Source organism: Lipotes vexillifer, unplaced genomic scaffold (genome assembly GCF_000442215.2).
Source record: "Lipotes vexillifer unplaced genomic scaffold, Lipotes_vexillifer_v1.1 scaffold219, whole genome shotgun sequence".
Classification (NCBI taxonomy): domain Eukaryota; kingdom Metazoa; phylum Chordata; class Mammalia; order Artiodactyla; family Lipotidae; genus Lipotes; species Lipotes vexillifer.
In genome coordinates, this window is record NW_006769244.1 from 1,080,233 (window position 1) to 1,096,116 (window position 15,884).

General features: G+C 44.2%; 1 protein-coding gene across 2 annotated transcripts in view; it reads left to right on the forward strand.

Moving 5' to 3' along the window:
- SETD7 (SET domain containing 7, histone lysine methyltransferase) overlaps nucleotides 1–3,359 on the forward strand; it is a 45,992-nt gene extending 42,633 nt beyond the window's left edge. The window contains exon 9 of one of the 2 annotated variants that reach the window (XM_007445533.1): nucleotides 1,952–2,132. In XM_007445533.1, the coding sequence (XP_007445595.1) occupies nucleotides 1,952–2,132 (181 nt within the window). Of the gene's footprint in view, nucleotides 1–1,951 lie in introns of both variants that reach the window. The other variant, XM_007445534.1, reaches the window with a different exon arrangement.
- Nucleotides 3,360–15,884: the final 12,525 nt, after the last annotated feature.

Sequence of the window (15,884 nt, forward strand, 5' to 3'; positions counted from 1 at the left end):
GCATTCCCCTTTGGTAACCATAAGTTTGTTTTCTATGTCTGCGAGTCTGTTTCTGTTTTGTAAATAAATTCATTTGTATCATTTTTTTTAAGATTCCACATGTTAAGTGGTATCATATGATATTTTTCTTTGTCTGACCGACTTCTCTTAGTATGACAATCTCTAGGTCCATCCATGTTGCTGCAAATGGCATGATTTCATTCTTTTTTATGGCCGAGTAATATTCCATTGTAAGGAGTATTATTTTTTAATGAAATATTTTAATTTAGAGACAAAGAGTTGTGATTTTAATAAGAAATTCCCAAATCCCTGATCCAGGGATGTCCTCTGTGCTGGAGCACAGTCTGAGACTTTTGTGCACGTGCGTGCTCTCATATACCCACGTGCTTGCTTACGCATGTCACAACTGATACGAGTCTTCAGTTGTGCCAGGCACTGCGTGTGGTGCTTTATTTATGTGACCCTATCTTGTCACCACAATGACTCTTGGAGGATAAGGATTACTGGTGTTATCATGATTTGGCAGGTGAGGAAAGTGAGATTCAGAGACACAGAGTTGAGCTTTCCAGAAGGAGGCAGTAATAATGTGTGGCACCAGGACTCACACCAAAGTCTTCAGGCCCAAATCAAGTGTGCTTTCCAAGAAACAGGACAGCCAAAGGGGGTGGACATAGAGGCCCCCTTGGAGTGAGGGTGTGCTTGTTCCTTTTTACTCCCCACAAAATATGTCCATACACTGCAGACACACTCCTCTCCCGCCAAGCACTTGCCATCAAGCCCCATGTACCTCTGACTTCGGGGCCTGGAACCTCCTCCTTTGGTGTTTCAATGCCCTTTGTTCAAAATGTAACTATAAATGAATGGATTTGACCAGATGCATAGGAAAACAAAGTTAATTTCTTTCTGGCCTACCTTCCAGGTATCAGTGTTGGGTTTCAGCAGCTGTTAGAGGAGATGAGTCTCTTAATACTTATTTAGCTCCCGTTCCCCTGCAGGGAGCTGTGCAGGTGAGCCAGGCTGGGAGCCTCTGGCAGAGGAGCATAATCCTAGCTTTAGCCCGGCCTCTCCCATCACAGGGTGCATCAGAGGGAAATCTGAAAGAAGCAGGATGGCAGAGCAGTCTGGGCTTCCCTCTTGGGAAAAAAATCTTCATTTACATTTTTTTTTTTTTTTGCGGTACACGGGCCTCTCACTGTTGTGGCCTCTCCCGTTGCGGAGCACAGGCTCCGGATGCGCAGGCTCAGCGGCCATGGCTCACGGACCCAGCCGCTCCGCGGCATGTGGGATCTTCCCGGACTGGGGCACGAACCCGTGTCCCCTGCATCGGCAGGCGGACTCTCAACCACTGCGCCACTAGGGAAGCCCTTCATTTACTTTTATGCTAGAAAATAACTCTTCCTCTATAGGTACAGGATGGAAAACAGAGGTTTTTGCTTTTGAAAATCCACAGGGCTCTTTCTTACAACTCCAGAAGTGCCCTGGCAAAGCCTTTCCCCGAGGTACAGCCAGGTAATCTGATGCAACAGGCCAGAGGAGCTGAAATGCTGACAGGCCGCATTGGATCTGATTTCTCATTAAAGACAGATTTTTGTTGAAGATCCTGATTGTTGATTTACAAATACAGAGTGGCAAATAGGCTCAGAAAGGAAGATAGGGCCGTGCTTTTTAAACCTTAATGTACATAGGAATCACCGGGGAGGGGGAGGGTGGTGGGGTGTTAGAATGCAGATTCCACTACCAGGTCTGGGTGGGGAAGCCCAGTGTATCCCCGTGAGCACCAGGCTCCCAGGGGAAGCTGATGCCGGCTCCTCTGTGGCCCACACACTGAGGACCTGCCGGTGGTGTCCAGGGCGCAGCAAGCACACGGGTGATTCCTGCCTCAGCCCTTCTAGCCTTTACATCTGACCTCCCGGTCTGGCCCGGGAATGACCATGTGCATCTTGATGTCTAGGTTTGTCCACCCCCGTTTTGGACCCATCAAATGCATTCGCACGCTCCGAGCCGTGGAGGCCGACGAGGAACTCACTGTTGCCTATGGCTACGACCACAGCCCCCCGGGGAAGAGTGGGCCTGAAGCCCCCGAGTGGTACCAGGTGGAGCTGAAGGCCTTCCAGGCCACCCAGCAGAAGTGAAAGGCCTGGCTCTGGGCTTCAGAGACCTGGAATAGAAACTTGGATCTATGCACTACGTTTATCCGACAACGGGACAACCAGGGACTGCTCATGCTGTGACATCACATCCTCTCACTCTGCGTTCGCTACAACTTTCTCGAATACTAACTAGGTCTGACTGTATTACTCATACCAGATTTAAAATTAGCTAGCAACAACGCCCTCCTGAGAGGTACTGTTGAGCACTTGACAGAAGACAGCGTGATGTTCTTTGGTGGTTCAAGACTAAATCTGTACCACATTCAGAGATGCCAAACGATTAGACTGAAAAAAGGGAAAAAGGGGGTTTTTCAGTCATTTTTAGTCAGTGGCTTTTCCATGAGGTTTATTTCTGTGGCCAGTGCAAATTGCGTTATCACACTTGCATATGCGCCATATGGAGGACAGAGAATTACTACATTTTTATTCTCTAAATGTAGTATCATTTGCCTTTTAACCTTTGATCTGTTCTTGCAATAGAATGGCTTTGTTTTTTCCCTAGCGAACAGAACCCCACTTTTTGAGTCACTTCACCCCTTAGTCCTCTTCTCTATCTTAGGTATCTTTCACAAGAGAAAACTTCCAAATGGATTTCGTTTCAGTGCCAGTGTGTAGGTCTCTCTGGCTCTCTCTATATCACTGTTTCATTACTATGTCCTAATATAAAGACCTGGCTCCTAGGGCCGGGCTATTATTATAGAATTATTATTCTCGCATGTAAACAAAGGTATCTTTGCTTTAAGATGTGAGAAGAAATGAATTTACTTTGTTTGCATTAAGTTATGGAAGAGTTGTAACATATACTTTAAGAAAGAAGAGAGGGAAATTAGTATTTCTAAGCAGTAGACGTGGCAATTTTGCAATATCTTCAATAGTGCTAGTAATTTTTTTTCTCCTTGGGTACACATTAAATGTACATAACAGAGCAGTCTGGCTTGTGGCACAGTGCATTGAATTCAAAAGTCGAATAGCAAACTTGAATTATAACACAGAATTCAAAAGGTTTTTTTTGTTTTTGTTTTTTAAATCGCTACTGTTAAGAGAGACGTACTGATCACTAGGTACAAATCAAACCTTAATGCTAAAACTCTTCACCATTGTAATTTCAAAGCACTTATCTGCTTCACAGCCTTGTGAATTAAGACTAACACCTGTATAGTTTAGAAGCAACGGTATCAATAGCATTTCAGCCATTTTTGCTAGCCGTGTGTAACCACAACTGCAGAAATAAGGAGAAAAGCCCCTGTTTTTTAGTTTAGCTAATTAGGTATGTAACCTGACTGGGATTACTCTGGGGGAATTCTGGGAGTTTGGGGTTTTTGTAAGTGCCCTCACCACATGCCATGGCTGTGTCCTCTTCAGATGCCCAGCTGAGGAGCTGGGAGGTCTGGAAAGCCGCAGTTGCTACAAGTTGCAACTGTCAGCTGGGGCACCTGTCACCGAGTCAGTTTTGTCTTGAAAGCTGAAGCCTTCCACACTGTAGCTCTGGCTAGTAGGGAAGGCTTGCTGGGAGCAGGAAAAGAGAAAAGAAACAGGCAGGAGGAAGTTTGCTATTTCATGTCAGTTACACATTGCTCTTGGGAAGAATTTAACGAAAGTGCATCATCCTGGGCTGCTCACAACTTTGAGTTCTGGCAGCTCCTGGGCACAGGATTCAGCCTTCAAGACAGTGACAGAAGTGGCCCTTTCCCTTGATAAGTCCAGGCTTCCCAGAGCTCCCCTGTTCCCAGCAGTGCAGCTAGGTGGCCATGGTTTCAGGGAGCTAAGCTGCTGGTTCACTCGTGAGAAGTTCTGAGGCTGCCAGGAAGATCTTCCACGAAGTGAACTGAATAGAGTTTTTAGATTAAAAGGCACCAGGATAGGATCGCTTCTATTCTGTAGAAAGAGACCGTTCCATAAACTGGCAGATGGGCAGAGTCTTGGGACTTATATTCTGATAGGTGCTTTCATTCAAACGCGTCCCAAAGTAAGTGACTGTCTTCAGGAGAAAGATGGCTTTAATCAACCCCAGTGAGTTGGGTTGTGGAGCCAGATCAGGGAGTGCGGTCGGGGGAGGATGGCGCAGGACTCCAAAGCAAGGACTTCAGGCTGCCGGCTGCCATGGGGTGTAATTTCTGTCCCAATGGGCTTCCCCATTCAAATGGAATTTTTCTTTTGTTTTGACAAAAGTGGCTGAAGAGTTGGAAATAGTGATTAGCCAGCGAATCCATTTTTCAAATAAGATAGTGAATAACTCTCTGAGTTTGCAGCCCGGCAGTGTGTCTGTCTGTGACGTTCAGACAAATCAGAGGAAGCAGCACATCCAAGCTGAGCCTCTCCACGTCCTCTCTCCTGCCTCCCTTGTTCTCTGGCTCTTCTTTCTCCTGCCCTACCCTTTCCTCTCTCTCTCTCTGTTGTCTGTGAGAATGGCTGGTGTTTGTACATAACACAGTGCCAGCTGATCCCTCCGGCCCGCTCCCTCTCTCCCTCCTCTCCTGCAGGTCTCTCTGGCCCATTGGACCCTCTCTGTCTGTCTGTCCCTCTGCGAGTACCTCTCTCCATCACTCTGTGTCCACGTCTGGTTCTGCTGCTTCTGTTGTCCCCCTGACACCCGCCCCCCCCCACCAAATGTAAGGCTTTTTCACAGGGTTGGGTCGTAGGGGGCCTTGAGATTCACTGTGTTCTGTAAGTAGATAAAACAGTCAAGGGGGTTGGGGTCCCATGAGGAATTAACTGGTGAGGGAATAGGGTTTGTTCCCTGTTTGAGCCAAAGCTGAGGGGGAAGCCTTGGGATGTATTTTTCTACTGAATCTTGATGTCCGCTGTGGAAGGAAATATGTCAGGAAGCAGGTAGTTTCATCAGCATCGTAACAGAAATGTGGAAGAGTCCAGGTGGTGGGGATAAAGGAGTAACTTTCTGCTCTCCTGCAAAAGGGCCGGTGCGGAGGAGGGTGCCTGATGCCATGGTCCCCATCAGATTCACTCAGAGCCATCTCAGTCCAACTCCTGCATGACTAGATCTTTCCTTAGCAGCTTTTCTATGACAAAATATTATCTTGTGTTAGAGTTAGGAATAGGAACTAATCTGTAGGAGTATGTCCCCAAATGGGCATTTGAAAGGACTCACAAAAAACAACCGTAAGGACTGAATTTCTGACACAGAGGAATGATGAGATTTAAAAGCTACAGGCAAGGAAGACTTGAGTTTTGCATTACCTATTCTTATTTTAACCTGCTTCATCCCTGGTCTGCCTGAGAAACTGAGAAGGAAATTTGTTGTTCAAGACCCCTTTGAACCTGTCTGGGGCTGTCGTTAAACTTATTTGCCTTCTGGGGTCTCTTCACATTGAAAAACAATTTCCTTATCACCAACAACCTGAAAAGGCCAAAGTGAAGGCCAGGTGTAACCATAGACAACATTTAATTGTAAGGGTAAAATTGCAGTAACTGTGAACAGTGAGTTCGAGGGTTGTCTTCTCAGTGAGTGGTATGTGGCACTTTAGTAAATTTCCTTTACTATATGAAATTTTAAATCACTCACTGCAAAATGCATTTAAGATCTTCCAGGAAGGTATTGTTTTCTGTTGTGCTTTGTTTCAAAACAGTTGCCTCAAGTTTCTGTCTTAAGAGTAGTGATTCAGAATCCAGACATCTTTCATTTTAGAAAAACAAGCAAAACCATGTTGCAAGACTGATAGTCGTAATGTTTATTTGCCGCAGATCAAAGGTTCACAAAATATATTGAATTTACATCTACTTGAGGTACCTTGATAGACTGTTTTTTTTTTGTCTTTGATCTTTCCCTTCAGGAATGTGGAGCCTCAGTATCCATTTTGATTTTTAAAATACTAAATTGTAATCGTTTTATTTTGCCAAATGGGTGCAGACATACTCAAGCAATGAAAACTATTTCAAGCCATACAACCACAGGGATGGAAACCCTTTTCACAAATTTTAACGTGTTTGTATGTAAATAGATGTTTGTATGAACTATTTTCATGGTAGAATGAATATATTTAAGTGAAGTTGAATTATTCCAGTGCTATTTAAACAAATTGCAAAAATTTTTGGTGAGAATTCTCTGAGTCTATCGAGATATAATGCAGATCAGTTTTGATTTTTACAAAATCAAAAAGCCTACAAAAAACTCTGACTCATGGCAACTTCCCCGTGTTGTTGCACCTGACGTGGAGAGAGCTCGTAGGCTTCCCCAGTGCCTCAGCCGCTTCCTGGTGGAAGTTAGGTGCTCGTGGAGGTATGTCCACCCTTAGTGACATCACTCCGGGCCTTTGGGGGCCCATGAGTGACTCAGAGGCATTAGAGACACCGGTGCAGTTATCCGGAGCACAATTTCTTTGCAGGGCAGCAGAATCAGAAGCCAGACGTGGCCATGGGAAACTCGGAACCGGGTTTTCTGGCCGCCATCCACCGCTTTCCTTACTGCCTAGTCACACACATCAGGGAGGCTGCCCTCAGTGGAGCTGGGGTTCAGACCCCCGGGTGGGACCTCACGGTTTTGCCAGCAGTCCCTGCCTCTGGGCCTCCACCTCGACAGAGGACAGAGGAGGGTCCTGCTGGCAAGGGGCCCATTTCTCAGCACAGTACACTTCCCGTCTCAGCTCTGGGAAACTATGCACCCAAGTACCAAACTTCCAACCAGAGAGAGACATCCTCGGATAACGCAGATCCTTGCCTCCTCTGTCTGTGACTTTACACACCGTTGTTAGAAGTCGTTTTAACATCAAGACCAATCACCTCCCTATAGGACATACCACCCAACTCCCCTGACTCTTACTAGAACACTCCTTTATAATGATATTCAACTTGAGTGGGTTTTTTTTTTCCGCTTTAGTCCTGGATATAATGAAATGATAAATATGATGACAAATTTTCACTGTGTATACTAGCAATATGTACACACATACCAATGTATCTTAACATACAACTTGGTTACATTTTGGATGACTGTCATTCATCTCAAGTCATGTACTGGGAAACTACAGGGACTACATGATGTCTGCTTATCATAGAGGAAAGTTGGGTTCATGGTTCTGAGCTCCCTACTTCAAAAGTTTTTCCTCCTGGGTTTTCTGTGTTCTCTTTTTATCCTGAAATGCATTGATTAGGTTGTGAGGTATGTTTAAGGACTGGAAGCCAGGGGAATGCTTTCGGCATTTATTGCAACCAAAAGTTAACCTCATCACAGTTAACGAGCATCTTTGATTGGTCTTTTGTGGAATCGGAACTAAATCTATGAGCCTTATTCAATATCTATAATTCTATGATTTTTTTAAATTATGGGAAATTAATGAAAGATGTTTACATGAATAACGTTTGCCCTTACTGTGTTATGAATGAGTTTTTTGTAGTGTGTCTGGGTGCATGTGCAAGAGTAGGAAAAATGTTTCTGAAACAAAACTTGACAAATATTTGTAATGAAAAGTAAATTTAAAGATTGCTATAATTGCGCTATAGAAACAATGCAAGTATTAAACAAAATATACAATCACCTGTTGTTGTCTTCCTTTGGTTGCCTGGGGCAGGAAGGCAGTAAGGTATTTCTCTGCCATGTCTTCCTGTATATTTAAATTACTAACTTTACATTTGAAGTTGTTTAAAAACGTTACAGTAAGTCCCCTACATACGAACGAGTTCCATTCTGAGAGTGCGTTCGTAAGTCCACTTTGTTCGTACGTCCAACAAAGTTAGCCTAGGTACCCAGCTAACACAATCGGCTACACAGTACTGTACTGTAATAGGTTTATAATACTTTCACACAAATAATACATAAAAAACAAACGCAAACAACAAAGAAAACATTTTTAATCATACAGTACAGTACTTTGAAAAGTACAGTAGTACAGTACAACAGCTGGCATACAGGGGCTGGCATCGAGTGAACAGGCAAGAAGAGTTATGGACTGGAGAAGGGAGGGGAGGTGGGAGATGGTAGAGCTGAAGGATCGTCAGCAACAGGAGATGCAAGGCAAGCTGCAGTTTCACTCATGCCTGACGCTGATGAAACGCACGTTCGCATCTTTGAAAGTTCTCAACTTGAAAGTTCGTATGTGGGGGACTTACTGTATTAACCTTTTACCTTTTTCAAAGCATCATATTAAGACCTGAGGGAGGGGTATGGAAAGGTGAGGAGCCTGCTGTGTATTTGGCATGGCACCCCATACACCCGTGAATCCAGAAAAATTAGCCACATCAGCCAAATGTATCTGATGGACTCCATAAATGTTAAGGATATTGAACGTAAATCGGAAGATCAGCGAAAATATCTGAAGAATTGGGAAACTTCCACTTGTGTTTGAAGATACAGGAACGTTGTTAGATGTTGTGGTAGATCTTGGTGATCTTCGGACAGCTTTGAGCCAAGGAAGCCAGAAACCCCTTATTTCTGCCCAACCACTGTCAACGTTCCCAAACTCTCCCCTACAACATTCCCAAAGCACAAAGGCCAGTGACAAAGAAGGTAAAAATAGTACTTTGCTATCAGCTGGGCCATCTACCCATGGTCCCAAAGAAGTGAATTCCAGTAAGCTGGGTGTCAAACTGAAGCAGCCCATGAGCCCACCTGCTTTATCTTACCTCCCTCGGTTGCCCATTATTTGATCTTATCACACTTCCTTCCACTGAAGCAAGTGAGATGACTCAGTCCAAGCCGGGCTAGATCAGTTTCCCCATTTGGATGAAGACATATCCATACGCTGGATCTTTAAGGCAGAGTTTCACCCACTAACACACAATATTAATATTCTTCCTCCTTGTGTGGGAGAGGGGTGTGAGATTAAAAATTGAATAAAACTGGGGCAAGTCTACGAAGCTCAACTCTCAAAAGTGAAAGATCAGGCAACATTTTTTGTTTGTTTTTACTGGAGTACAGTTGCTTTACAATGTTGTGTTCGTTTCTGCTATACTGAGAAGTGAATCAGCTACATGTATACATATATCCCCTCTTTTTTGGGTTTCCTTCCCATTTAGGTCACCACAGAGCATTGAGTAGAGCTCCGTGTGCCATACAGCAGGTTCTCAGTTGTCAATTCAGTACGTATTAGTATTAGCATATATATGTCAATCCCAATCTCCCAGTTCATCCTACCCCGCCTTTCCCCTCTTGGTGTCCATACATTTGTTCTCATACAGGCAACTTTTTGTGGATTAAGATGGATGTAGGCTCAAGTGTTGTGGCATAAGGGATTGTGAGGAAGATTGAAACCAAATTGTTTTAGTCTCACTCCTCGTCCCACATATACTTCTTACTAGATATCTGCCTTTGGGTTTTAATGTTCCAGACCATTTAGCCTGCTAATTCACACTAGACTTAAAATTATTTCAGAAATTATTCATTTCTAGAATTAGAATTAGATAACAATCATTCAGAAGGATTTTATGCATCTGACTGGTCTGGGGTTGTTCAACTAGAAAGTTTTGCCCCAAAAGTATTTTAGAAAACAGCTGTTGCCTTTTATATAAAAAGATGATGCAAACTCCCCTGCAACACACTGGTATGTGTTTCTCTTAAAGTTTTGTTTCTTTGTGAAAACCAAAAGCCATGGTTTTGAATTTAGAGCTTCACTTCTTAAAATGTACATAGAAAAAGATGAATGGCTCCATCTAGATTGCTACCAAAGTTTTATTGGCAAGTATCAGATTTTGCAAGTATCAGAATGCTCCCAGCTTCAAGAAGCCTAAAAACCTGCCTCAATATAGCTGAAGCAATAAAGATTTACTATCTCACATAACAAGAAGTGTTGAGTGACCCTGGAGTTGGTTAATTCTAACCAACTTTCTATCTTTCTGCTTTGCAATTCTTAGCAGGTCCGGTTTGCCCTTAGGGGCCAGTTCACCCTACAGTCACAGCATGGGTGTCACAGTTGCAGACATCACAGCCAGATTTGGCAACATCTAGTGGGTGAAAAGGAAAATCTCTTGTATGGTCCCTACCATGGAGGAAACCTAGACCAATCCCTTGCAGGGCCATGGGGGCATCATGATTACCTGAGGGAAGCTTACTGCTGTGTGGAGAAGGGTGGAAGGCCTGAACGGAGCTGGGATTCTCCCAGCAAAAGGAAGAAAGGAGAAAAGAGAGTTGGGTTGACCACTGACAGTGTCTGCCGCTTCTGCATCACAGGTTTTGTCTTATTTTCTTCAGAGAAGAAAGGAAATAGTCTCTTCAGATACATAAATGGATTTTCTAATTAATCAAATCAGAGAATTCTCCAGTGGTTGGTGTGGGAGAGAGTTCTACAAAAATACATTTAGGTCAAGTTTAAAGGCAGTTTTAAATGTTTAGGTTATTCATTTATCTCACAAACAGCCATGTGATACAGGTACTGCTATCACCCCATTTTAGAGACGGAAGAACTGAGGCATACCGATGTTAAATAACTTGACTTGCAGTTAGTTAGGTAACCCGGTCGCAGAACTCACAAGGAAGTGGCAGAGGCAAAGCATGAAGCCGGGCAGCTGGGCTCCAGGCTGCTCTCCTAACCACACTTATGGGAGCTCCTCTCTCCTCCTGCCCTTCACTTCTTCATGCTCTCCACAGGGTAAAACCAACTATTAATATCCTTAGTCTAAGTCTTCTTTCCCTTGATCATTTGCTTAGCCAGCTAATCAACCCATCTCCCAGGCCCCATCCCTCCTCGGTCCAATCCATGCCATACTGAAACCGAGCGGGGCCCTGTGGGGCTCCCAGGCCTGGAGGCCTTTTTGTCCCCCGTTTCTTGTAGGCAAGACTCCAGCCTCCATGACCTTCCCTGAGTTCCAAAGGGCAGATCTGAACAGTTGCTAATCAAGGGAGGAGCAGCTAAGAAACCACCTGAGGCGAGATTACAGGGACCAGAGAAGCCCATCACGATTAGGAGACGGACCACCTGAGACACTGCACACACCCTCATCTTGTCAGCAATGCCGCCCCTGAACTACCACCATAAAACTCATCACATCCTCCCAGGTTGGGACATAACGGTTTTCTGAGGCAGTAGCCTGCTGTGTCCCCCTTTGCCTGGCAAAGCAATAAAGCTATCCTTTTCTGCTTCACCCCAAACTCTGTTTCTGAGGTTTGATTCGGCACCGGTATACAGAGAAGCTGAGCTTTTGGCGTCAGTATCCAGACCACCCTCCTACGGTTTTGCTCTCATCACCTTCTGCCCTGATCCGGAACTTCCACCCCCTCTGCCTTGATTCCAGTTGTAGCTTCTCCATCCCATCTTATTTCTCATTCCTCACCCCCACCACGTGCAGCTCCCTCAGTAATGAGGTTTCACTGCCTCTCTGTGGTGGCGCCGGCGAGGGTCATGTAATGGACAGGACCTGGGCTCTGGAGTCAGACTGGTTTGCATCAGCTCTGCCACTGTCCAAAGGACAGCGGGCTTTAGACTGCTCTCTAGCAAATGTGGATAACACCTGCTGGGCAGGGTTGCTTGGGGATTGTAACGATTGAGCTTTTGCAAAGCCCTCCTCCCCCCCTGAGCTTCTTACTTCCCCTCCAGTCACTCTCACCACCTTCCTGTCTTTAGAAATGCCAGGCTTGCTCCAGCTCCCCTCTCACCGGTGTGTGTCTTTCTCCCAGATCCACATGGCTCCCGCCCTCGCCTCCTACAAGTCTTTGCTGAAATGCCTTCCTTGACCATCCACTTAAACTGCAGCACCCTCCTCCCCGCAGCATCTCCGAACCCCTTTACCCTCCTTTCTTTTTCTCCAGACCACTTTCACCTTCTAACTTACTATATAATTTCATTATCCATTATGTTTGTTCACTGTCTTTCTCCTCTCTCTAGACTGTCAGCTCCAGGTGGGCATGGATTTAGTCTGTTTCATTCACTGATGGATCCTTAACATGAGGCACATAGTAAGCACTCAATAAACTGAACGGGAGTCCACAGATTGTAATGTTTAAAGAGAGCTTTCGTAATCATCTTAGATTGAAATCCCAGCTCTGCCGTTTCCCAACTGTATAATAAAACTTCTTTATGTTTCAGTTTCCTTACTTGTAAATTTACATTAATAATAATACCTAAAAAAAAAAGATCGAGTGCTTGACCCATGGAGCAGACTCACTAACTGTGTCCTTTCTGCTTTGGAATGCCACCTTTGCGGGGTGGGGTGTGGAGGGGGCAGGGGAAGCTGGCCTCACTCTTCATGACCTGCCCTCACTGCCCCCCCCTTTTCTGCACCCATGGACATCACGGGCCACACTGTATTCTCGATTGTTTAATGAGTGAAACATCTTGCTGGCCTCCCCCTTAGATGACAGGCTTCGGGGCCAGCAAGTGTGTCTTTCTGGATGCATACAAAGCATTCTCCAAATACTTGATTTAAGAATGACTGAGCTGGAGTTTAAAAAAAAATCATTTCCTCGGCTTGCTCATTCAATCAACACATATTTCTTACCATGTAGCAGTCACTATTCTAAGCCATTAACAAATTGGCAGTGAACAAAAACAAAGTCCCTGCCTCGTGGAGCTTACGTTTTCATGGTGACCCTGATCATGAGCCAGCAATGGCTGTAAGTGCCAGGTAAGTGCTATGGAACAAGGCAAGGGGTGTGGCGGTTAGATGGGGGACCGCACTGAGGGAGGGAGTGCAAATCGGGGGGTCTGGGAGGGTGGAGGCCAGGGCTGTAAGGAGAAAGGGCCGGCCAGGTGCTGTGCTCAGAGGGCAAGCAGGAACCCAATTCTATAGGGGCCCCCAAAGCCATTTTAAGGACTGGGTTTTTAACTCAGAGTGGATGGAAAGTCAACTGATGACATGAACCACTTTTGTGTGTTTTTAAAAACAAACCAGCTTTATCCAACTTAGTTTCCTGAAGGTTCCAAAAACGCTGTTGAAACCATAATTGCTGTTAGGGCTTCAATTGGAGGGCTCTGAAGGGAAGAGTGATAAGACTTGCGTTACTTGTGTGACAGGCTCACCTTGACTGTTCACAGGGTGCAGAATAGCCTGGAATGAGGGGGCAGGGAGTGGGGTGGTGGGCAGGTGGAAACAGGAAGAACAAGATGATGGTGGGTGGGACGCAGGGGCGACGGCGATGAGTGCTTGAACTGGGGCTACACCATAAAGGCAGAGACAGTAGGATTTGCTGAGATGTGGGGTAGCGATTTTAAGGTGTTGGTCTTATTTCTCAGGTACAGTGAGGCCAACAGATCAGTGCCGTGGAAGGAAAAGAGAGCTCATTACTCACAGTTCCCAAGGGGAGGGGACAACAAGCCACAGGGGCCACGCAGGGAAGCGCCAGGGTCGGTCAGGAGGCAGAGGGAACAGGCGAAAACAGGGACAAGAGGCTTGATTGTGGTTTCTGGGGGAAGGTTTAGAATTAGCTTGAATAATTTCAATGGGCTCTGCGGTATTAGGGGCTGCTTTTAGTCACCTGGTACCTGGCCTTGGGGTGATAGAGGCCTGGGCTCTTCTTTTAAGAGCCCTGAAAGAAGCCGGTTGCAAGATGGGCTCTGGATTGGTTGGTTTGCATATGAAAGGACGAGTTGTTTGCTGTCTCAAGAAATTGGTGGCCCAGGGTCAGCAAGGCCCCAGATGTCAAAGCATCAGAAGAGAAAGACGGGCTTAATTCACTGGGAAGTAAGGAATCAAGGACGACTCTGAGCTTTGGTCTGAACAACTAAAAGAATGGAATAATCACTTGTGAATACTACTCCTGCCAATCCTGATAGTTTTACCCTGAATCACCTGCACTCTCCCAGTTTTTATTTCTATTTCCAAAACAACCCATTAATTTCTTCGTGGTCCAGCTCCCCCTTGTGGTGAGCATTTATTCTCATACTGTTTCTGACAGGAATCAGAAAGAACTTTAGCAAAAGGATGATTTGATACATTTTGAAAACAAACATGAAAACTGGGCTGATGTCTATTTATTCCCATTATCAGGTTGAACTTTGTATAGACAAATGAAGACACAATTTCCAGGGCTTTTTTTATTTTTTAAATAAGCCCAAATTTCAAAAGGTCTAATAGCACTTTTGGAGCTTGCAATAAAACTAAGTTGAACAAAGCTTGGTTTTCTTTTAAAACAAACCAAAAAAAAAAAAAAAAAAAAGCATTTTGAGGTCATGTAGCTCTTTAAAAGCACAGTTTTCTGCAAAACATGGGTTATGAGTTCACTAGTCCTAAATCAATCTTATCTTGTACTCCCCTATCATTTTATTTATTTATTTTTTTTTTTTAAATGAGTCACCCATGGGGTGGTGAAAGGGTCATGGATCACCAGGGGAAGTTATCTCCTAGTTAACCACATGCATGAACTATACAGAGGTAAATGGAAGCACATAGATACCTTCACTGACAACCAGCTTCCTGAACTTATTCTAAACTCTAGAATCTAGCTCCTGACTGGGGCAGAGGAAAATAGTTTCTCCAAAATAAGGAAGTCTTAAGTAGCTTGAAATAAAAAGAGTCGTATTCAAGCTTACCATGTGAGTGGAATGTACACTGGGGGCGGGGGGGAGAGTATGAATGTTTATCTCATAACTACTGAAATTGGTCCCTAAAAGGAAAATATTGGGCTGGCCAAAAAGTTGGTTCGGGTTTTTCCCATGACACTGAATGGAAAAACCCGAATGCACTTTTTGGCCAACTCTATAATTTATCCCAGTAGAATTGAGATATTAGAGAAATTTCTCAAAATTTTGTTATATAGTAGAACCATTCAAAATATAGCACTCTAGAAGCATATGATCCAGCAATCCCACTCCTGGGCATATATCCAGAGAAAACTCTAATTTGAAAAGATACATGCACCCCAATGTTCACAGCAGTACTATTTACAATAGCCAAGACGTGGAAACAGCCTAAATGTCCATCGACAGATGCGTGGGTAAAGAAGATGTGGTATATATATATATATATATATATACATATATATATATATGCAATGGAATATTACTCAACCATAAAAGAGAATGAAATAATGCCATTTGCAGTAACAAGGATGGACCTAGAGATGATCATATTAAGTGAAGTAAGTCAGACAGAAGAAGACAAATATTTTATGATATCACTTATATGTGGACTCTTTAATAAAATGATACAAATGAACTTATTTCCAAAACAGAAACAGACTCACAGACATAGAAAACAAACTTATGGTTACCAAAGGGGAAAGGCAGGGGGCTGGGGGGAGAGATAAGTTAGGAGTATGGGATTAGCAGGTACACAATACTGTATATAAAATAGATAAACAACAAGGACCTACTGTAGAGCACAGGGAACTATATTCAATATCTTATAGTAAGCTATAATGGAAAATAATCTGAAAAAGAAAATATATATGTGTGTGTATAAATATGTGTGTACACACACACACACACACACACACACATAACGCTTGAATCACTTTGCTGGACACCTGAAACTAACACAACATTTTAAATCAACTATACTTCAATTAAAAAAAAAAGCAAATCTAGCACGCTGCCTGTGTGTGCGTGTGTGTATAGGAACACCACTTACCTAGGTAAGACTTATAGCGCCCACAGCTATGTGGGACACAGGCAGAAACTTGAAAGTAAGGGACTTCTGAGCAGCCAGTAGCTATTTCAAAGTTCATGCACTCTGCCCTGCAGAACTGCCTTGACACAGCCAGTGAGGAGCACAAGATTCCAGCCTCAGGGCCTCTGAACCATGAGGTGTGACAGCCAGCAACACAGGGAAGGGGGAAGTATCAGAGAAATGCAGCTGGTTTTCTAAAAATCTCTTCCAGGTTTCTAGCACCATGGCTTGAAAGCTCCGTACCTT